Source organism: Helianthus annuus, chromosome 10 (genome assembly GCF_002127325.2).
Source record: "Helianthus annuus cultivar XRQ/B chromosome 10, HanXRQr2.0-SUNRISE, whole genome shotgun sequence".
Taxonomy (NCBI): domain Eukaryota; kingdom Viridiplantae; phylum Streptophyta; class Magnoliopsida; order Asterales; family Asteraceae; genus Helianthus; species Helianthus annuus.
This window is the reverse complement of record NC_035442.2, coordinates 172,064,258-172,087,733: the sequence shown is the minus strand read 5'-3', so window position 1 is coordinate 172,087,733 and position 23,476 is coordinate 172,064,258. Positions and strand designations below refer to the sequence as shown.

Sequence of the window (23,476 nt, the reverse complement as noted above, 5' to 3'; positions counted from 1 at the left end):
CCATTTAAAAGTTGTGGGAATTTGAATTGCTACTTTACTAGCATATAAAAGTTCTGAGAATTTGAATTTCTACTTTATTAGCATATACATTTAGAGTAAATTAGAGTAAAGTTCCCGTACAAACAACTTTAACGTACTAAACGTATAAATAGCATGAAAAGGACAAAAAAAACATGGTAACATTTTTGTAATTATCTGTTTGTAGGGTAATTATCAAAATTCTTCTACAAATGATACTGTAGAGTAATTTTGATCTTGTCGAGTAATTTTGTAAAATGTTCTTGTAGAGTAATTTTGATCTTTTAGAGTAATTTTGTAAACCACGATTTGGTGCATTTGACGAACACGGAATGAACTTGTTTTCAATGGCAAGGCAAGCGTCCTGTAGTGGAGAGCTAAGGCTATATCACTCACATGGGATTGCTGGAGTAACTTTGAGTTGGCTAGTTTGTGGGCATATCAGTGTATTTTTGTTTCTCCTTAAATTGGTGGATGTAATAATGTGGGCTAATCGTTGTTAATCTTGTATGTATGAAAGATTTTGTTGGCCGTTAAAAAAAAAAAAAACACAACACTCCTCTCTCTCTCTCCTTAGAGCATTCACATCCAAGGAATCATATTATGTGTGTGGTGTTTTTAAAATATGAAGAGTATAAAAAATGGTTGTGAGTGGAGGAGAGAGAAAATGTTACTGTTCATCTGTATATTTGGGGGGACACTGTTCCGCCCCTATAATTTTTTAATATATTTTGAAAGTGTTTGTGAGTGGAGGAGAGAGAAAATGTAATGATAAAAGTATAAAAAAATATTATTTAATTGAAAAGGAGAGAGAAAATGTAGTGTTTTTTAGTGTAATTTAGGGTAAGAATATAGTGAAATGGATGTGAATGCTCTTATACACTTTCTCTATCTGTAAACTAGTTTAAAAAAAATGTAAACTTTATCAGAAAACAAAAACAAAGAAAGAAGAGTCCACACACACAACCCATCATCTCTGTCTCTTCAATGGCCCATTTGGACCAAAAATGAGTCTTGAAAGGTTGAAAGATAGAGAGAGAAACAAAGACATGACAGAGAGAGAAAGAGGGAAGATGTCTTCAAGGTTCAAATTCCAACCAAACCCACCTCACACAATCCCTTACACACACACACAAAAACAAATTTCACATACAGACCAATTAATAATGGTTTGTTCCACAAATACCCTTCTGCAACCCCCAAAAATCTCCATCTTCATGACTCCATTGTCTACCATCATGTGGGCTTTTTGGGGCTTTCTCTTTGGTCAGAGTTTCATCACAATCAACAGAGAAAACAGGAAAAAGCAAGAACCTTTTCACCCCTACACCATTCATATTTCTTTATAGTCTTAATTTCTTCCCCACACCATTCTCTCTCTCTCTCTCATCTTTCTCTCTCTTGTTTCAATCTTTTACCATTTTTGAGATCTGATGAGTAAGAAGATGAAAGGGGTTGCTTTGTTTTCGTCTCCTCATGTGTCTTGTGATGATATTAGGGCAAGATTTAAGCATCAAACCCTTGTTAAAGATTATCTTGAGTTGCAACAGGTATATATTATTATATCTCTGTTTTCTTTTTTTTATCAGATTGTTTATGCTTCAAGATTCGTTCTTTGGGTTTGGATTGTTTCATTTTCTTGTGGATTCTTGTTGTTTGAATCATATGTTGTGTGATATGTCATATGGGGTTTTTTTTATGTTTCTTGATCTTTTGTGTTATGCTGTTGAATAGATCTGTGATAGTATTTCAAGATTCTTTTGGAAAAAAAATCATGTTTTTCTTCAATAATAGAGTGAATTTCAAGGATTGTCGTTTATCTTTATACTCATTTTCAGGCGCTGTCCTTTATGTTTAAAATTGACGAGTTTTGTCCTTTATGTTTACATATCATACACGTTTTGTCCTTTAGGCCTAACCCAGTTAGTTTTTTCAGTTAAATTTGGTCATATGCTTTGCACATGAGAACATTTTTGTCAATTCAAAGGTAAGTTTAAAGGTAAGTTTAACGGCAGATTTACAGCTCAAAGCTTCTGCAACCTTTGAATTGACAAAAATGCTCTCATGTGCAAAGCACATGACCAAATTTAACTGAAAAAACTAACTGAGTTAGGCCTAAAGGACAAAACGTGTATGATATGAAAACATAAAGGACAAAATTCGTCAATTTTGAACATAAAGGACAGCGCCTGAAAAAGGGTATAAAGATAAAGGACAATCCTTGAAATTCACTCTCAATAATATTATATCACTGATTACAATTTTTTTTTTTTTTTTTTGGGGGGTTGGGGGGGGGGTGTTTAAGGTTTGGATTGAGGAGTGGTTAGCATAATTCTCTTGGCAAAATTTTGGATTGAGGAGTGGGGAACTAGGGATGAGCATCTGGTATCATATCCCGTACCGATCCCGAAAATACCGTACGGAAACGGTATCCACTTTTTGGCATTTTCGGTATCAGTATTTTCGGGATTGGTATTGGTTCGGTACGGTACCGGTAGATTACCGACTTTTACCTTCAAATACCTTACCGTACCGACATATTTCGGGACGGTATCGGATTTGCTCATCCCTAATGAGGAGTGATTAATATAACTTTTGAAGGGTTTTTATGTTTCTTAATCTTTTGTGTTTTGATTTTTCTTATTAGTTAATTCAGCTATTATATGCTTTTAAGTTCCAATATAGGATATTTGATCCAATTTTTGGCACCAAAATGCTTAATATTTTACTAATTTTTTTAGGAAACAGAGGCTGCAAGAAACAAATTGGAGGTCATGAAGCAAAAGAAACATACTCTAGAAGCTGAAGTTAGGTATGGTGGGGTGCAAACGAGCCGAGCCGAGCCGAGCTCGGCCAGGCTCGAGCTCGATTAACTTATGAGAGCTCGGGCTCGAGCTCGGCTCGATTCGAGCTTTGTTTTCAAAGCTCGAGCTCGGCTCGTTTGTATTTTATCAAGCTCGAGCTCGGCTTGGGCTCGGCTCGTTTATTATCTATTAATTAGTAGATTAAATAAAAATAATATAAATAATAGACTTTTTAGGCTTGCGAGCTCGATAAGTAAAGCTCGGGCTCGTTTACTAAATAAGCTTATTTTTAGGTTCGAGGTCGGCTTGTAAACAAGTTTAAATAAGCTCGGCTCGACTCGGCTCGTTTACACTAAGGCTTGACGAGCCTAACGAGCTTCACATGTGAGGCTCGAGCTCGGGCTCCATAAACAAACGAGCTTTGTTTTGAGGCTCAAGCTCGGCCTCAGGCTCGATAAGGCTCGGCTCGTTTTGAGCTTTTTCTCGAGCCGATCTCGAGTAGCTCGCGAGCCGCTATCATCTTGCTAGTTATGTACAACATACTCAATTCAGTAGAACATATTTTTCATCAAGATTTTGATTCTTGTTCTTGGTTTTTCGCAGATTCTTGAGACGTCGACACAAATTTCTGTCGAAAACCAGATCAACTTCACAACAAGTGAAATCACATAATGTTGAAACAACCCAATACAGAAAAAGCAAGAAGGAGAAGGTTAACCCGAAAATGGTGGCAGCTTTGCCCAATTTGCCCCTGTTTCCCGATCAAATCCAAAGAGGGAAAACGTATACAAAGAAGAAAAATATCGTTACAAGTCAACCACTTCCGATGTTTGACTTTGACAGGAATGTGAATTCGCATGGAAACAACTCGTTTCCGGTGACTGAAATAAAGCAGAAATCAGCTGCGGTTCAAGTTCAAGCTAGAGTACCTATATTCGACTTGAACCAGTTATCGGTAGGTTAACTTTGATAAACGATAAAACTCGTTTTGTAACATTGGTTGAGGTTTTTCTAACGGGTTATTGTTGGTTTACTTTCAGATAGAAGAAGAAGAAGAATTACAAGAGAGCTTTGAGGATCAAAGGAAAGAACAACAGAACGATTTAAAGCTGTCGATTTGTAGAAATGTTGGTGATGGTTCGACGAATTTATCAGGAAAGAGGAAAATCTCGTGGCAAGATCTTGTGGCCTTAAGGGTATGAACTAATGGTTAACTAGACGATTTAGGTAAAACGATATGCTTAATGACCATTAGGACTTGGTAAACTGGTGGTTATGTTGATGTTTTGATGCTAATTTTATGGGTTTATAAGAAATCTATGTAAAGAAAGGTTTGTGGGATTAGTAAGTGTTTGTTTTTTTGAACACTCAAGGGATGAAGGATCATAAGTTCATAACCATGTATATGCTGATAATATCATGTTTGTTTTTTAACACTTAAGATTTAACTGATTTGTTTAACAGTTGACCTGATTCGTTTCTGAAACAAATTTACGTTGAAATGTAAACCAATTAAAAATAAGCACGAAAACGTACTATATTTGACCCAACTCATTTCTGGGTAAAATAAAATTTACGTTAAAACGTAGAACTAAAAAATTACGTAATAATAAAACATAAAAACATATTAGACCATGCGTAGTGGTAAGGGTGAATAATGCCCTCACACTTGGGCGTTTTCCGCCATGTGGCAGTACAGTCAGCAAGGGACATTATTGGGCGTTTTTATAAAATGGGTGTAGTGGGGATGTGGGTATTATGTTAAAAGGGTGTAGAGAATTAAATAAAAATAAAAAAAACCCAACAAAAAAAGCTATTGGCCAAGAAAAAGGAAGGTTAAATGTGATTGGTCCTTCAAATTTGAACATAGCGTTATTTAAAAAACGTCTAGAGGGAATTTTTGATCAATAACGCCCGATAATGCCCAGGGGGTGGGGAGGGAGCGTGCTTGGGTGTGATTGAGGGCAAATTTTGAAAAAATCACGCCCACAACGCATGGTGTTATATTTGAGCTAACTTATTTCTAGAAAAAAAATTACATTAAAACGTATATCAAGTTAATTTATACCGATAGATACATGCATCATGCCATCCAAAATTCATGAAAACAGACGCATTATTTGGGTAAGAACATAACAATACTCTACTACAAAGTATGTCAAAAAAGTTTAAAAGAAAAACATCAAACTATGAGTTCTACTGTCATTAGAAAACCAAAATACGGGGAAAAGGTATAAGAGCATTCACATCCAAAGAACTAAATTGTGAGTGTGGGGTTTTTAAAATATAAAGAGTATAAAAAATGGTTGTGAGTGGAGGAGAGAGAAAATGTTACTGTTCATCTGTATATTTGGGGGGACACTGTTCACCCACTATAATTTTTTAATATATATTGAAAGTGGTTGTGAGTGAAAGAGAGAGAAAAATGTAATGATAAAGGTATAAAAATATTATTTAATTGAAAAGGAGAGAGAAAAAGTATTTGTTTTTAGTGGAAATATATTGATATAGGAGTTGTTTTTTAGTGGAATGTATGTATAATTATAGGGGGCTGGATGTGAATGCTCTAATAAATAAACCTAGAGGTATGTATGTTTACACTACCCATTTCAGTTGCTTTTATGATATGACAACATATAATGCTTGAATCGAAAGACAAACACGCTATTGCACGTTTCATATCAGCATCATCATCTACCCTATTGCACGCGGCCACGTGTTTTTATATTATTTATGATCGTTTTAATTCGCTCTATCGTGGGTGCATGGGCAAAGCTTTTAAGGGGCGGGAGGGGGCGACCGACCCCCCGAACTTTTCGCTTAGTAGTAGAGAGTATGTAGTTTTTGTATAGAATTTTTTGGGTATATACATTTTTTACCCCCTGATTTTATAGAAATTTTTAGCTCTGGTGACTTCTGTCCCCCCGATCGGAAATCTCAAGTTTCACCACTACGTGGATGGGAGCTAGAGTTCGTTTTATTGAGGTCAGGGTTACATACCCGGGTCCTGGCCTCCACCATCAAATAGCAATTGCCTCTCGAGTTTGAAGTAGCGGCTGGGTTACATACCCCGTTTATGCTATAAAATAAATTCAATAAGAAAAAAGCTACCAATTTACAAATCCTTCTTCAAAAACATTCATTTAGAAAATATCCAAATCTAAAACATGAGTCATTTATGTTGGTTGAATTAAGGGTTTTCATGTTTCTTGTTTTTTGCTTCCTAGGTTAAATTGCAAGTCAAACAACTACTATAACTCTTTACTAATGTATACAAAATATATTATTAGGAGTAAGTTAAACCCTCTAGGTGTTTAGATAGCAGATCATGGGTTCAATACACAAGGAGTGTAACATTTAGCCGTCCAAAAAAGTAGTAAGTGAGCAGTTTGTGTTGGTTTAAAAACATGTATAAAAAAATAACATCCACAAAGGCCAGATCGATGATCAATTCAGCTAGTTACCAGAACATAAACATCTGTATACATTACATATATCCAGATAAAAACCTAGCAAACCATGTTCAATGTATACACCTAAACCAGCTGGTGGCATCTGACCAACATAAATCATATGCCTTTTCTCTCCGAAGACCTCTTTTGTGCACGAGCCTTGATAATCATACGACGGTTTTTCACATGTTTTTTTCCTTTCTTATGGTCCTTCATAACTACCTCATCATAAGCTCCTATCTTGCAAGTCTTGCACCAGAACTTGAACTTCTTTTTCATCTTCACTTTCTTTACATCTGTTGAAACACTCTTAACCTCAGATGTTTGGTTCTTCACACAAACCTTCTTTATCCCAAGCCCAATTTCACCACAAGACTTGTTGCTTTTCAAACTCTTGATCTCGAATGCTTGTTTCTTCACACCGAGACCAATGTCAGCAGCACTAGTGTTGTTGCATTTCAAAGATTCAATTTTAGCTAGGTGTTTTTTCCCCTGTAGATGATCATGCAGCGCCCGCTCACATGTAGCGCTAATGTCACATACTGCGCATCTCCATTCCTCGGTTACTTTCTTTGAACAAAGCCCGCTTGAACCTGCAACGGTTGGTGATGATGGTAACGGTGCTTTCCTTTTCGATCCAGACATAGTTGCACCGGTTTTATTTCCCTGCAATAGATAACAAGTGATGATGCAAAAACTTCTAGATAACGAGTTTGCATATACTCATATAAACCAGAGTTCAAGAATGTGACAAGAACAAGAGTTGTGAGTATTCCTTAATAGTGGATAATTATCTAGACAAGATTGAGTATAAGATTGCATGCATTAATATGAAATCAAAACAAGTAATTAAACACTTGCCAGAGAACATTTTTTTAATATACCGGGCCCACTGGACCAAACACATGTCATATGGGTTCTGTATGTTTCAAAGTCAACACTTTAAGTTTTTTTTTTTTTTTTTAACGGCAAAGAACGACGTGCCAACCACCGTGACACCAGGGGTTGTGGCCAAGGTCGACTACTCGACCGCTGCCAGCCCCTTGGCTCTCCCAGATGCGTGGAAACCCGACCTCCACCCGCCCGAAGGCACGACAGTGGAATAATCCGTAAAACCACGCCTCCCATTCATGACGAACCGGCGCCACCCGTATTCGCCCTTCACCTGGATGCCGAAAGCTAATCTATATTTCTATTTTGGATCTAGAAACCAAATCGTGTTGCAATTATTAATGTTGGTAAATGAGATTAGCATACATTAATGAAAGTAAAAACCATATCGAGTTGCGATTATTAATGTTGATACCCAAGGTTTATATAAACGGTTGAGGCGCGCGCCTCATGGGGTTGTGTTTGTACATATGCTAAAGGCTGAGGCGGTAAAAAAGTGCGCCCCAGGAACGCCTCATTGTGTGTTTTTGATGTTTTAGACATTACCAAAAAATAAAAGTAGTCAAATATATTTAGACCACCCGTAGTGGGGCGGTATTTTTAAAAAAGATTGAAAAAAAAACGCCGCAAAACGCACCCCCCCCCCCAATTACAGCAGGCGTTATAGGGCGTTATTTTCGAAAAAAAATGGACGTTGCCGTTTTAATTAAAACGCTGAAAACTCACTTGGGCCAAGAGATGACCGTTGACAACGGTCAAATGTTAACTTTTTTTTTTTAATTCCAAAATTTACCCAATATATAAATAGTACCCACTTCATCCTATTTTTTATAAAAAAAATCACACTTTCTCTCCTACTTCTTCTATATTTTATACAAATATGCATCCATTCCGACCCCCCTTTGGTGTCCCCGCAAGACGCATGAACCCGAACACAACCCAACCGCAACACCCGTATAACCTTCAAGACTTGGACCCGAGCGTTTTAACGTACGCGGCTTACTTGAGTGGGTCGCAACCTTCACAACAACAAGCCGAACCCAATGTCGATGTCGTGTCGGAGACGCAACCCGAACCGGTGCCAGAGAAATCGAAACGCGGCAGAAGGTCGCATAAGAAGAAGGAAAAGGACGAACCTCGACGTACAAAAACGGTCATTAAATGGACGAAGGAGGAGGAATTCACGTTGACTCGGGCGTGGCTCGACGTTTCGGAGGACCACGAAACTGGTAACTTTTATATTTATTTTTTACTTTTATTTTTAACACACAACTTATATTTTATTTTTTTATATTTTATTTTTTACTTATATTTTTACTTTTATTTTTTCAATTTGTAGCAAACTTTCAAACGGGCCCCGTTTTTTGGGATAGGGTTCGTGCACTCCTTTTTAGCACGTGGAGTCAAGGCGAACATCGGGACAAAGATTCCATTTCTAGCAAAATGGACTGACATCAACAACAAGTGTCATGCCTTCCAAGAAGTGTACCAACGTAACTACGATAATCGCCCGAGCGGTGAAGGTGACGTCGGGGTTTCAACGAAGACTTTGGACGAGTTCGAGAAAACGAAATGCCCTTTCCCGTACTATAAGTGTTGGGATCTACTACGAAAAAGTCCAAAGTGGGCGCTAGTAGGTACCATGACGTCTAGTAGTAAACGTCGAGCTAAACGGTCAAAAACATCATCCTCCGTTGACCCCGAAACACCGACATCGGATGCCCGCAATGTCGATCTAAATGAGTTGGTGGACGTTGACGAGAAATTTGAAGAAGAGTTGACCCGACCGCCCGGTAGAAGAAAGGATAAGCGAACCGGGAAAAAAACGGCGGAGTCGTCTTCCGATCTCGAGTTGAAGGAAGACTTCGAGGAGATGAACCGTCATCTCCAAGACATTCGCGACCTCGGCCACAAACGTTGAGAGGTTATGAAAGAACGAGTCGCCGAAACCAAAAAGTTTAACGAGATGCAAGAGGCGAGGCAAATGGAAAAGGACATCGAGTTTTTGTCCAAACCGAGCGACCACCTCCAAGGCGACGCGTTGATCCTTGCGCAAATGCATCGCCAAAAAATTCGAGAAAAATATGGACTCTAGATCATCTTCTTTTTTTTATTTTCTGTTTCTTTTTATTTTCTGTTTTTTTTCGGTTTTTTTTATTTCAAGTAGTGTAATTTTTATTTTTAATTAATGAAGATTTTATGTTTTAAATTAAAAAAAATAATTGTGAAATGATTGCATGGGCGTTATTGGGCATTATTCCCACTACGCCACTTTTGCTATAATGTCCCATGGTGACTGGACTGCCATGTGTCAAATAATGCCCCATGGTGGGGGCATTATATGGCTTAACCACTACACATGGTCTTATAGTACTACATTAATATAGGGTGACCGAACCAGAGTTCAATAATGTGACAAGAACAAGAGCTGTGGGTGTTCCTTAAATGGAAAAAAATTCACATTATATTAGCATCATTATGAAAACAATATCTATAATTATCTAGACAAGATTAAGTATAAGATTACAATGATATAATAGCACATTATGACGTTACCTAGACAAGATCAGTATAGGATTGCATGCATTGATATTAACACAAAACAAGCAATTAAACAATACTTGCCAGATAACATTTTCTTAAATATACCAGCACCAGACACGTGTCACATAGGGTCTACTCACCATACTCAATGTAATGTAATAATGTATGCATTGATATTAACTATTTGAGCTAGCAAAAAGCAAACAACAAGCCTTTCAGTTCAGCTGACCTATACTACTCTTTTGGGTCTAGAAAACAAAATTAGCATACATTCATTAAATCTGGTAGAGACAATTAAAGATGATGCTTTTATTTGGCTAACTTGTAGATCTAAATGTAAAGGCGTCGGGTGGGAGAAATGGGTCGATTTTAATGTTAGTAGTATTATGCAATCGTTCCATTCTTGTATTTCTCCCAGTTTCTTGCTGGGGCCTTTATATTAATATATAAAGCCGTTGCCGTTCAAAAAAAAAATTCATTAAAGAAACCAAATCGTGTTGTGATTCTTAATGTTGGTAAACAAGTTTAACATACATTCATGAAAGAAAAACCATATTGAGTTACGATTATTAATGTTGGTACTCAAATATGGTTAAAAAAACGGTTGAGGCGTGCGCTTCGAGCCGTGGCGGTAAGAAAAAGTGTATGAGGCGCGCCTCATGGGGTCATGTTTGTACGTACGCCTCATAGGGACAAGGCGGTGTTTTTTGGATGTTTTAGACTTTTGGCGTCAGTTATTTTATTTTCGATGTGTGTTTTTTATTTTAGACTTTCTGTGTCAATTGTTTTATAAAATTTTTAAATTTGTGTTTTTAATTCCGCCAGTTCGCCTCAAGGCTTATAACGTCTCGTGAGACGAAGTGAAAACGCCTCAAGACTCGATTCCGTTCTTTTAAACCTTGTTGGTACCGGAGACAACATGAACCGTTATTAGACTGGAAGGTATGGGGCTCGTCCACCCACCCACCCACCCACATGTAGATGTAGGAATATAACTAAATGTTACGTGTGTCAGCCCTAGCTAGTTTGTCACGACAAATAATATAGATGTAGGAATATAACTAGATGTTACGTGTGTCAGCCTTTAAAAAAAGGCCATGAAAATTCAAGAAACCCTAATTCACAATTTGATAAGGGTAAACATATTTTTCATGTCCATATAACATAGGGTTTTAGATTATAACAATATCTTATGTTTATAACATATTTTCCATATAGTGTCTCAAAATAAAGAGGAATGAAAGTATGAAACTAACCAACATGGTAGGCAATTGTCGTAACCGCTGAAACTGCGCCGCCTCAAATCCCGTAATCTCACGGCGGTGATCATATCCTTCACCGCCGTAATATCTCTCTTCAAGCGGCATTGAAACCGTTGCATCGTACGGTAGAAACCGTTCACCATGAAGCCACATCTCCGGCTCAAACTGACGGTACGAACGCAGCGGTTGCCCTACCATCAACGACGACGGAAACCCCACCGGAACTACGCTTCTTCCGCCGTCTGTAAAAGCATACAAATCATCAGAATTAGGTTAAAACAAAAAAAAACACACTACACATGCTTCAACAGTTCAACTGAAATCATGTGAAGACGTTATAAAAGTATAAAACAATCTGTAAATGCGCTTACGGATCATGGGCTGATCGGAGATGTAAGTGTAGTTTGAGGAAGACGATGTGGGGAACATGTAGTTGTATTGCTTCTGCTTATCGATTCCTAGAAAGTTGAACTCCATTGTTAGAGTGAAGAAGAAAGAAGATTAGGGTTTCAGTTTCACAGAGAAAGCGTAGAGGGAAAGATGGAGTTTATAGTTTCAAAAAAAAGCAATGGGGACAGAGAATATGGAGGGGGTGGATAGTAAATGGAACTGAATATTGAAACGTAGGGGAAAAGTTAAGTAGTTTTTACCCTTTTTCTAATTTTTTTTTTATTCTAATAAATACACGAGTCAATAAAAAGTAAAAATACTGAAACGTCGGGTCTCGGGGAGAGTTTACCCTTTTTCTAATTTATTTTAGATCCAAATAATTCCATATGGTAAAATTTTATTCTAACATGATGTATATGGGCTTTTATACTGGTCGTATAGACGTATACGACCCGTATACAATGAATTTCATTTATTTTATTGTTTTATTACTATTTAACACGACGTATTATTCCTCGATTCACGTGCGAGTAGACGTAAGATTCTCTGATTCGATGTTATATTCCTCGATTCTAGTGCAAGTTATGTGATTAGACGTTAGATTCCTCGATATTCGTGCGAGTTATTTGATTCGACGTTAGATTCCTCGATTCACGTGTTAATCATTTGGAACGATATAATATTCCGTAAAAACCTCTATATAAATGACAGTAATTTCATTCATTTTCATTCAACTTCTGTTCGTTTCTTCTATATCTCTATGTATTCAAATTATTTACGCTATCAATGTCGTATTGGCGTGACTTTTTAGGTGTGTTTGACAACGAGTCGAATCAGGGGAGTTATGATAACAATCAAGATAACAATCCGGGTGTGTTCTGAATGCTCCGTTCGATCTCAATCTTGCGTCTGATGCAGGTCAGGATACTTGGAGTTGGATGCCTTTCCGCCTAATTATGCTGGTTATTATCCATCGCAACACCCCGTTAGTTTTGAATCCCCTCCTGTTAGTGGTGGACCGCCGACCGGTAGTTTTCATTCTCCTCCCATAAGTGGTGGACCTTCCGAGGGTCCAAAGGCTGACAAGGAACCTAGTGAGTTTCAAACCAATTAGGTATAACATTTCGTTATACGTTTATTTGTTGTACGTTAACTATTTTACTGTTTTTACGTGTGATGTTGTTTTTATTAAATTCTTAGATCATCCAAAAACATAGCATCCTATTCATTAGAGTTAATCATTGATTTACACATATAAGTGTTTTCGTTAGAAATTCGCTAGCATGGATGAATTGGTGGAGTGGTGTAGAGAAGCCGGACGCGAAAATGGCTACGCCATCAAACGCACCATCTACGATAAACCCCCAAGCGGTCAGCCGTTAAAAATTTGGCTTACGTGCGATTGTGCCGGCCAGCACAACTCAACAGCCACGGTCAGACGCAGCGGGACTAGGAAAACCGGTTGCAAGTTCCAACTGATCGAGACATACAGAAAGAGGTTACGTTATTGGGATCTAAGGGTTGACGTAGTTAAACATAACCGCGAACCCTTTCTGTACCCAGAGGGTCATCCGTCCCTAATGAGGCTGACTCCAGTGGAAGAGAGGACGGTGGAGCAACTTACGCATCAAAACATAAAACCACAAGACATTCTTGCTGCCATTAAAGAACAGAACCCTCATAATGTCTCAACAAGAAACACCATATACAACGCTCGGGCCAAATTGGGTCGAATGGAACAAGTCGGCGAGACTCCAATGCAGATACTTTTCGACCGATTTGAGAAGGTTGGGTTTGTTTTTTTTACCATAGAACATTTGAAAACGGCGAACGGGTCGAGGTTGTTTTCTTCATCCACTCGGACTCGAACATTTTGTGGCGCGCCTTCCCGCATGTGTTGCTTATAGACTCCACCTACAAGACGAATCGGTACAAAATGCTGCTAGTTCAGATTATCGGTGTTACGACCACGTTGATGTCGTTTTGCATTGCTCATGCGTTCATAAACAACGAGAAACAGGAAAACTTCACGTGGGTTCTACAGAGGTTGAAAGACTCATTAGAGAGTGTTATGGAACCCCGTGTAATAGTAACGGATAGAGATCACGCCCTAATGAACGCATATGCAACCGTGTTTCGTAAGGCTAGACATTCATTGTGTAGGTGACACATACAGCAAAACATTGCCAAACATTGCAGGCCAAGCTTTAAAACCGAAGAAAGCTGGGAAAGGTTTCTTTACAAGTGGGGCAGCAAGATAAAATATAAACCCAATGGAGAAATTGAAAGGTACAAAGCACGTCTCGTGGCAAAAGGCTTCACCCAAACCGAAGGCATTGATTTCCATGAGATTTTTGCTCCAGTGGCAAAACTTGTCACGGTTTGAAGGCTTTTAGCCGTAGCGGTTAAAAAAGGATGGCACATTCATCAACTTGACGTTAACAACGCCTTCTTGCATGGAAACCTTCATGAGGACCTATACATGAAAGTTCCACAAGGCTTTGTGAAACAAAATGACAAACGGGTTTGCAATACAAGATTGTAATTATGCAATACAAGATTGGACACAAAATACACAATACATTATTTTGTAACAAAACGCATGAGTTAACTAGGCTATTTGAAAGGTAACAATTACTAACACGACATAACAACACGGCCAGCTACACGAACCTAACACAAGATTTGCATGTTTAAGTTCAATTTAAACGGATTTGGGTCGATTTCGAGTTAAACCCACAAATACATAGCTTAATGGGTCATGTTAGTCTCAATCCGATGGGTTCAAGGGTTAATCCGTTTATCCAATTCCCATATAATTTTACATCATGTATATTTTTTAAATGTCAACAAATAGGTCCAAATATACCTTGATGTAGTAACATCATTATTTGAATAGGTTAAAAACTTGTATGGAAATTTGTAGTTTTGAAGTAAATATTATATGAAAAATAAATAAACCAAACATTTTTCAGGCTATACAGATCATGTCCGTGTCAACGTGTCATGTTCGGTTTTATGTGTTTGACACGAATTCTAAGTTTGTCTCATATGCAGATTTGTTTAAAGTTATTGGTTTCGTGTTGGGTTTGACCCACCAACCCTAAAACACACCCCATTTAATAGCCCTTACTCTACGCAATCAGTCATATATAATGTACAAAACTCACTCTTCATGGGATGCAATTACAACTTATTGTTACAAGAAAAAAAAAACAATCAAATCGAACAAAAAAGCATGAACAAAGCACCTACATCTTGTTTGGTTCCAAAACCTTACAATTCATACAAGTACTTCTCAAAAAGTGGTTGTTCCTTTGCATCTAAGCACACTGCCAAAGACACACTTCTATCGTTGTTCGGGCTAGGTAGAACATATACGGTTCCCTCGTACAATATGGTCGCGGGTCCCATAAAAATGGGCCGACCCCACCCAAAATCCGCATCGTGTACAGGTAGTCTAGTCCAAGCGTTTATGTTAAGGTTTGGGCTAGCAAAGTAACTAGGTCCACGGATTAGAGCGGATATATCAGGTTGTGTCTCGAGGTAATCAATAGCCGATCTCAAATAGTCATCGTCCATTTTTTTCAACGTGGTATGAATCAGTTTCGCAGCGTTTACCAATGAGTCGGATGTAAGAGTACCCGATTTGGCAACCGGGGTGGCTGTAAAGACCACGTTCCCAAGGTAGCCTCGTGGGAGGTGAGGACTCAATCTTGACCGTCCATCTGTGGCTACGTATAGCTTGGTTAGTTGGTCATCTGGGAGCCCTCTAGCCTTGCACGCGCATCGCCATATGTGAGCCGCGAGGGTCTCGTATGTGCTATAACTTGCCCCGCCTTCGCTCTTGGCTTTAGCTTTGAGGGTGTTGAGTTGGTCTAGTGTGAGTTTTAGCATGGTGGTGGATGATTTAGAAAGTGAACCGGTTTTTTGGGTGGTGATCATGGTTGGAGGTGGGTGGTATTCGACATGGTCGTGTGTTGGGGTGGGTGGTACGCGTGCACGTAGCAGGGTACGGTCAATGAACGGTGGGATGGCTACAGAGAGCCCGCGAGCCACATCGGACCATGTGTTTATGAAATGGAGAGATGATAAACCGTCAGATAATGTATGGAATACACCACAACCAAGTGCGACTCCTCCACATTTAAAATGAGTCACCTGTTAAACAAAACAAATTCAATTATTGAGCAGAAAAAATGTCATCAAAATTCAAAATCAGAAAAGTATTAAAAATGGTAGTTTAATGAGTTTACCTACTCTATCTAACTAATATTCAAACTAGTAAAAAAACATGTTTATTTTCTTGAAATTAAGAAAAACACGAGTTTTGAATTCAGATTTAGGTGACTTGTACCATACGCATTACATGTGACACATGAAACCATGAATACTTTATGACCATTCAGACTACCCTAAAAAAGTTTATTGGCCCACATAGAGCTTTGAATATGCATAGCAGCCTGCCAGCCTCACATATCCCTTTTACGTAACATCCAGGCAAATGGCATTAGTGGTTCATAAAAAAACTCAACTTGAGTTTGAAAACAAAAGTAACATTTATAATTATCATATAAAAACACAACTTGGGTTTGAAAAGTAACATTTATAAATAAAAAACTAGTACTTATATATTTTCCCGAATACATTACAATTACATGGGTTAGACTTAGCGGAGGAAATGAATACCGTTAGATGTCTGGATAAAAAAAAAAAAAAAAAAAAAAAAAAAAAAAAAAACCAATTGATCGGAACTTTTGTAGCTAAATTTATGTTTTTAATGTTTTGGAGGAAAATAATTATTTTGTTAAACCTCACGTAGCAAAATCGAATATGATCCTACGTTCTAAGTTCTAACTATTGAAACTATAACTTCTCAAGTTTTAACATTGTTTAAATCCAATGACTTAAACTAAACAATTATAAAACTCGATTACTATCTACCGACTCTTTTCTTCACAATCACCTTCCGTTTCACATAAAACATAAAAAACTAATTAGTAACAGAGTTTATGTCTTTTATATTTTATGTTTGTCAATTAGTATTCTAAATTTATAATTTTATTCCCATAACAGAAACGCCTTAGAGAAAAGTTGGTTACTAAGAGGATTCACATTGGAGCCTCTATATTAATAGATTCTATATAATATACGGGGAGAAATAAAGGAAACAACAAACACAATACTACATTGGAATCTCCATAATAGAGAATTTTATAGATATTAAAGTAAACCTCCATATTTAGAGGCTCGTGTCAAAACCTCTGTATTTTTGTTGTGAGTGCGTATGAAAGAGAAAAAATAATAAAATAAGTAATTATGAGTATAATAGAGATATAGATAAAGAGTTAGATGTGAAAGGTTTTTGAAAAGTAAATATAATTTAGAGAAATATATGTTTTTTAATCAAATTATATAGATGGAGATTAACACTCCAATATGAATGTTGTAAAAGTAACTAAGTTTATTTAGAAAAAGCAGAACATACTCAAATTTTAGACAGATCTGTCACTTCAACCATAGATCTAGCAATTAATAATCAATTAGACAGATCTGTCACTTCAACCATAGATCTAGCAATTAATAATCAAGCTGTTCTTAGGTCTCATTGTATAGAATAGTATCATTTATTTCCATCTCTATACAATATCAATAGCCTCTCTCTGTTCCCACACTCTTGCAATCTTATTTTCACACCCATACATTTATACGGCCGTTTGCAAAAAAAAAAAAAAATATCAGATGGGCCGTATAACATTATACAACCTGCATAGAATGTTATACCACCCAAACATCATATAATGTTATACGACCTAATATTTTCTCTATCTACACTAGTCCTACAACATTATACGACCCAATATTTGTCATGTTAGGTTATTCTATACAGGCCGTATAACGTCGGGCCGTATGCTGGTGTGAAATCAAGATTTTGAAGTGTGGCTTTATTAAGAAACTATCAATATTCTACAATGTTTTATGTCATGTGTGATGTAATCATGTAAACCTAGATCTCACAAACTTAATAATAAATAACTTTCTTCATAATTCACAACCTAAATCTCTAATAACTGAACACAATTAGGTTAAAAAAACAAAAAACAGAGCAAACAGATCTGATCAAATTAGGTCAACAAACAATACCTGTGCGAAAAACAGAGGAAACGAACTAATATCACCGGAATAATCAACAGTCGGAGTAAGACTCCGAAACTCCGGCGACGGAGTAAACTCACCAAAATCATCCAAACACGAATCCGATTCAGCCTCAACAAACAAAGCACCCTCACCATTACAATTAATCACAATTCTGCCACTCTCATCTCTACCTAACCGTCCAGCCATCGGATAAAACGGCACAAGCACATCAGCAAGCGCCTGTTTCATCACATTCGGATCAAAATAGTTGTTAGATCCGTTAGGCCTGTAGAAATAAACCGTTAGAATATGAATTCTTCCAACAACTAGATCCAAATTGGAGGTCCAGATGTGGTTAGAGGATCCATTAATGGTCTCTGATGGTGGAACGATTGATGATTTGGTTATTGTGATGTTCATTGGTTTGGTTTGATCGGTTTTCATGGTGAAATCGGAGATCTGATGAACAGAGTGGTAAATATGGTTATTAGGGTTTTGAAGTTTGAAAGGACACAAGTTTTGGAGTGGTGTTTGGGGGTTTATATAGAGATTGGAGAGGTGGTGGTAAGTGTGCAAGCTTTTTGGAAGCTTTTTTTATTTTATTATAAAGTAAAGTTGAATTATTTTTTTGTAAAATAAAGTTGAATGTATGAATGATCGAGGTAGTTGTCAATAAATGTGTTTTGGTTTGAGTAAATTGCTAAATTCGTCCCTGAGGTTTGACTCAAATTGCTAGATCAGTCCAAAATCAAGTTTTGTTGCTAAAATAGTCATTGGCCCTAATTTATGTTGCTAATTCAGTCCACTGAAAGGGAAAATGATTGGACTAAATTAGCAATTTGAGTCAAACCTTAGGGACGAATTTAGCAATTAACTCCTATTAATTGGACTGAATTAGCAACATAAATTAGGGCCAATGACTATTTTAGCAACAAAACTTGATTTTGGACTAATCTAGCAATTTGAGTCAAACCTCAGGGACGAATTTAGCAGTTTACTCTTTTGGTTTTGAATTTTTTTTCTTTTTTATAATAAAAGCTAAAAGTCTTTATGATCGAGGTAGTTGTCAATAAGTATTTGTTTTTCTATGGGTTTATAGCCTAGTGGCATTTTTGGGGTGGGATAAAACTTTAGATCAATAGGTCCTGGGTTCGATTCTCACAATGGGGGTTTTTCCCATATTTACTGGGTTTCCTCCTAAATTGATGTATAGGCATTATGCCTAGTGGAGATGGATATGATCGGGTGGTTCCGCTGGTGGCACGATTATATTCCAGTGGTCCGTCAGTGATCCAAATTTGCCGTTCAAAAAAAATAAGTATTTGTTTAACTTTCTTTTAACTGCTAACAGAATCAATACTAAGCACTTTTAGGCACCCACACCAAACGAAGTATTTCGAGAGTAGCCCGAGTTTACTACCAATTTCGGGGAAAACTCAGTAACCCACCCGCCTGTAGGCACGATGGTGAAATTACTGGTAAAACCAGTTTGGCTCAAGAATCCAACCTAAGTTTCCTTGGGTCTCTTATCATTTGTCCACCAGTGTCTTACTCTACACCAAACGGAAGTTAAACATGTATCCCTCAAAAAAATATACAAGTCTTCCATCATTTGATCTACAGATAATTGGCAACTTTTTTTAAATAAAAGTATTGTATATAAAAAGTTAAAAGTAGTTAGAATATTTATTGCCCAATTGTTTTTGATGTTGTTAATGTTATTTATTTTTGCTCCCCGGCTGCCGCCGACTCCTTGAATCTTACGTTTATTTTTGTTCGGCATTAACCAGTTTAAATATCATAATATTAATCCGGCCAAAAGTAACCTAATTCAATAATATGTCTATGTAGTGTAGGGATGATGGTGATGGTAAGTTGGCTCACTGGCACCAAGTGTTTATTTCAATTTAAATGGTATGATTTTGAGTATCAAAAAGCGAGCAATAGAAGAATTTTGGAAGTAGATTTTTAAAGGGTTTTTGTGTTCGTCGTCCGAAAAAAACGTAGGCATGAGCTTTTTTTTGTTGAACAATGAACACTAATACCATGTCGAATCGATGTCGACCAAACACTATCGATACTGGTACGAGTATTTATTTTTCATTTTTCGATTTCGATACCTTTGAATGTTGGTATTCTCAATGATACCGAGATACTGAAGCAACAGAATTGGTACGGCACGGTTTATACTTTCACTCGTTTAGTTTTGGTTTGGGGACATGTGTCATACATTGGAGCTATTAATTATTTGAAACGTTTAACTTTCAACATTAGTTTTTTCATATACAATTCTGAGTTACTGAAGTTATTGGTCTTATTGTATTATTCAATAATTCATATAAGATTGCCCGTTGTCGCTCACCCCATAACCCGGATTCATCCTCTAATGTTGCGACACATGGCGCTGACTAGATGCATGCTCATCACTTTCTTCACTCACGCCTCCGCTCACTTGAGCCTGTTGTGGTTAACCTCGCTCGCCCAAGTTACCACACCCCCAAAACCTTCACTCGCCCAAGCGACCATGCTCGCTTGACACCACTCGCGCTGGCCCTCACGGCATCGTGTTGTGGTAGTCTAAAATTGGATGATTTAAATAGGCATGTATATACTTGTTTTGGAAGTGTGAGGTGATGTATCTATAAACAAAAGAAATAATCAATCACCAGACAAATATTTTGTGTTGTTTAGTTGATTTGTGTGACTAGCCGATCTTTACGAACAAACATCAAGAGTCGGGATCATAGATCCTTTTTTCCGTATTCAACCATTATGTATCAAACGTTACAATCATAACTATTTAGCACAAATTCGAAGTCACACTCTAGTAAGTTATTGAAGTGATTATGAAATGAGAATCTATGCTACTACCACTATGATCAGTTTTTTTAACGGTAAATTTAGATCACTGACGGACTACTGGAGTATCATCGTGTCACCAGCAGAACCATCCGATCATATTCATCTCCACTAGGCAATGCCTATACACCAATTAAGAAGGAAACCCAATAAATATGGAAAAACCTCCTTATAAAAATCGAACCCATAACCTATTGATTCTAAAAACTTATTCCACCCCAATGTCACTATAATCAGTTTGGAGATGATCTTTAAAAGTTACACTATACTATATTAAGCTTCTAGAACAGTTGCTTTTAAAAAATCTTACAAAGCTAAATAGTTGATGGGCAGTACCCACTCCCCCACTTAAAAAGCGTTTTCCACATTTATTCCCCTATTCTAAAGCAAATTATTAAATGAAAACATAAGGAGAATTATGAGAGAACAAATAAGTTAGGTGTTTATCAAATATTTTTTCGGTTTCGAATTATTTGAGCTGGATTATCTAAATTATAGAATTTTAGAGATGAATTATTACTTAATAGAAACAAATAACATAGAATCAGTAAATAAAAACTATATGTATTATTATATAATAACAACGAAGACGTGGTGGCCTTGCCGCTGCCGGAAAATTAACTACATACACTTACCGTTCGGGCTTTGGTGGAAAATGAAAACGTCGATTAATAGGACGGTGCCACGTGGATAGGTACACCTCACACGCCGACGTACTTACCGGATTCCTTCGTTCTTTCTTTGGCTCTTAGTTACCGATGTATGAATTGTGTGTGAGTTGTTAAGTGTCCCAAAAGTAAAGTAAGAAACTTGTGCGGTCAAAATCAAAAAGAGAAAACTACATTGGCGCAATTGGACGTTGTAAATTGATATACATAATAATTTGCATCAGTGTCACTTTTGGCTTTTTATAGTTTTTTTTTTCTTCTTATGCGTTTCATTTTGTTGTTTTTGGATGTTTTATTTGGTTTTTGAGTACGTAAATCCTTCAATTTTGAGTGTTGACATTTATATTCAATCAACTTTTTAGAAACCTTGTAAAATGTTATTTTTATTCTCTCGACTTTCTAATTGGCGTCGGGATAAATTCAAGTTCGTCTACATGTTACGTCACGTGAGCTACTTAGTGTTAAAAACACGTTTGTTTTACACTTTTCCCAAGTTTTGGTCGGTTGCTACTTAGCATAGTTTTACGGCCTTCACCCGCAACGCGGGGGTTTAAGATTAGTTTACTTGTAAAAGCTAACATATATATAAAAGTAAACGATATCTTCTGATATATCTCCAAAAATGAAGATATTGATGTATATTCCAACATTTTTTTGTGAATGGCATATTCCAACATTATTTATACGTCAACATCATAGTGAGAAAAATGAGCGTGGAGACGTGATGATCATTTATAATTATTGTGATTTCAATTTGTCCTTGTTATCAGAATAAAGAAATAACACTGAAAGTTCCTACCTAACCACTCTTTATTAAAACGAATCCTTCTAGAAGCTCATGTATTTTAATAAAATTCAACCAGTTATTTTGAGAAATTTTAATTTTACCTTTTATGTTTTATGTTTTAGTAAATTACAAAAATCGTCCTTTATGTTAACACTAGATTGCAAATTGTATCCTTTGTCTTTAAAAAATATAAAAACATACTCAATGTTTACAAACCTTTGTAGGTTATGTCCTTTAGCCCTAACTAAGTTTATTTTCATGGTTAAATTTGATCAAGTGGACCCCAACTGAGAGTAAATTAGTCTTTTTACTATTTAATTATATAAAACAATATTATAAAAATCATATAAAAGTTTATCCCTTTCTTTCAAGATCCAAAATCAAGATTTGGATCATACCCACAATCAAAATCCAAAATCATATTTGAGCGGATCTCCCCCCCCCCACACACACACACACACACCCACCCACCCACCACCACACCTCCACCATCACCCCCGCACCTCCACCACCGTCAACACCTCCACCAACGCACCTCCATTCCCTTTGCACAACCCCCCCATTGGCGACCGACCACCGCTGCACAAACCCCACCACGCATCTCCACCACTGCTAAATCCCAACCACCGCATCAAATCTTGATGAAGATTTACTCCACTGTGAAACCCTAGTCCAATCCTCTAGTGTCGTACCAGATCTAGTGCACTATTTAGTGGAGCAAACTTAAATCAATAACCCTAAATCAAGCAACATAGAAAAAACTTACCCTAACCCTAGAAGATACCATCTCTAATACGAAAAAACCTTACCCAAATCATGCAATATCAACGCCTTTTGCAGATCCTGAAAGCATTCAGCGAAACTAGATCAACGGAGATCGAGAATGATAAGATAAAGATGAAATTAGGGTTCAACGGCAGTTGTAGAAGTGTTCATGAGTTATGGTTTAAGTGGAGAAGAGTTAATTACACAGTTATTCCCTATGGTTTGCACAAAATAACATACTCAGGTAGTAATAGTTTAAAATCACCTTATAGGGTATTAACTTTTCATTTTGTAACGTTTGGAGGTATTAACTTCTAGGGTATCAACATAGTTAGTCCCTGTGGTTTGCACAAAATAACATACTTATGTACTAATAGTTTAACAAACAACTAACGTTAATACCTTCAAATGTTACAAAATGAAAAGTTAATACCCTAGAAGGTGATTTTAAACTATTAGTACCTAAGTATGTTATGTTGTGCAACCACAGAGACTAACTATGTAATTAACTCGGTGGAGAAAGATTAGATCAAGAACTGAGGTTTTAATTTGGTGGCTGAAGACGGGTTTGTGAAGAAAGATAAAGAGAAACGTACGGTAGGGAAAGTTTAGCAGTTGTTGATGGTTGTGGGGGAGGTGGTGACGTTAAGGGTGATGGTACGGTGGTATGGTGGTGGTGATGTTAAGAGTGGTTAAGGTGGGGGAGGTGGTGCTTGGCAGTGGAGAGAGGGAGAAAGAGGTAGAATGGTAGTGGTGGCTTATGATGTGTCTGATTGATGTAGGTTTGGGTGAGATTAAATGGGTTTTGTTTAAAATTAATAATTGAATATGTGGAATGACCAAAATACCCTTTGTATGGGGTCCACTTGATTAGATTTAACCTCGAAAATTACCGAGT

General features: G+C 37.1%; 4 protein-coding genes across 4 annotated transcripts; 2 read left to right on the top strand and 2 right to left on the bottom strand.

Moving 5' to 3' along the window:
- Positions 1-1,024: 1,024 nt before the first annotated feature.
- LOC110886579 lies at positions 1,025-4,256 on the top strand. The gene is made up of 4 exons (XM_022134393.2): positions 1,025-1,568; positions 2,760-2,830; positions 3,426-3,777; positions 3,863-4,256. The coding sequence occupies exons 1-4, from the start codon at positions 1,452-1,454 to the stop codon at positions 4,022-4,024; spliced, it is 702 nt and encodes a 233-aa protein (XP_021990085.1). The 5' UTR covers positions 1,025-1,451; the 3' UTR covers positions 4,025-4,256.
- Positions 4,257-6,235: 1,979 nt separating this feature from the next.
- On the bottom strand, positions 6,236-11,584 carry LOC110886580. Its single transcript, XM_022134394.2, has 3 exons — positions 11,343-11,584; positions 10,966-11,213; positions 6,236-6,940 (listed from the first exon to the last, which is right to left on the bottom strand). Exons 1-3 carry the CDS (start codon positions 11,446-11,448, stop codon positions 6,392-6,394), a joined length of 903 nt encoding a protein of 300 aa, XP_021990086.1. The 5' UTR covers positions 11,449-11,584; the 3' UTR covers positions 6,236-6,391.
- Positions 11,585-12,644: 1,060 nt separating this feature from the next.
- LOC110883318 lies at positions 12,645-13,461 on the top strand. The gene is made up of 2 exons (XM_022131107.1): positions 12,645-13,153; positions 13,269-13,461. The coding sequence occupies exons 1-2, from the start codon at positions 12,645-12,647 to the stop codon at positions 13,459-13,461; spliced, it is 702 nt and encodes a 233-aa protein (XP_021986799.1).
- Positions 13,462-14,496: 1,035 nt separating this feature from the next.
- On the bottom strand, positions 14,497-18,106 carry LOC110886581 (shikimate O-hydroxycinnamoyltransferase). The gene is made up of 2 exons (XM_022134395.2): positions 17,506-18,106; positions 14,497-15,522 (listed from the first exon to the last, which is right to left on the bottom strand). The coding sequence occupies exons 1-2, from the start codon at positions 17,941-17,943 to the stop codon at positions 14,638-14,640; spliced, it is 1,323 nt and encodes a 440-aa protein (XP_021990087.1). The 5' UTR covers positions 17,944-18,106; the 3' UTR covers positions 14,497-14,637.
- Between the last annotated feature and the right edge of the window lie 5,370 nt (positions 18,107-23,476).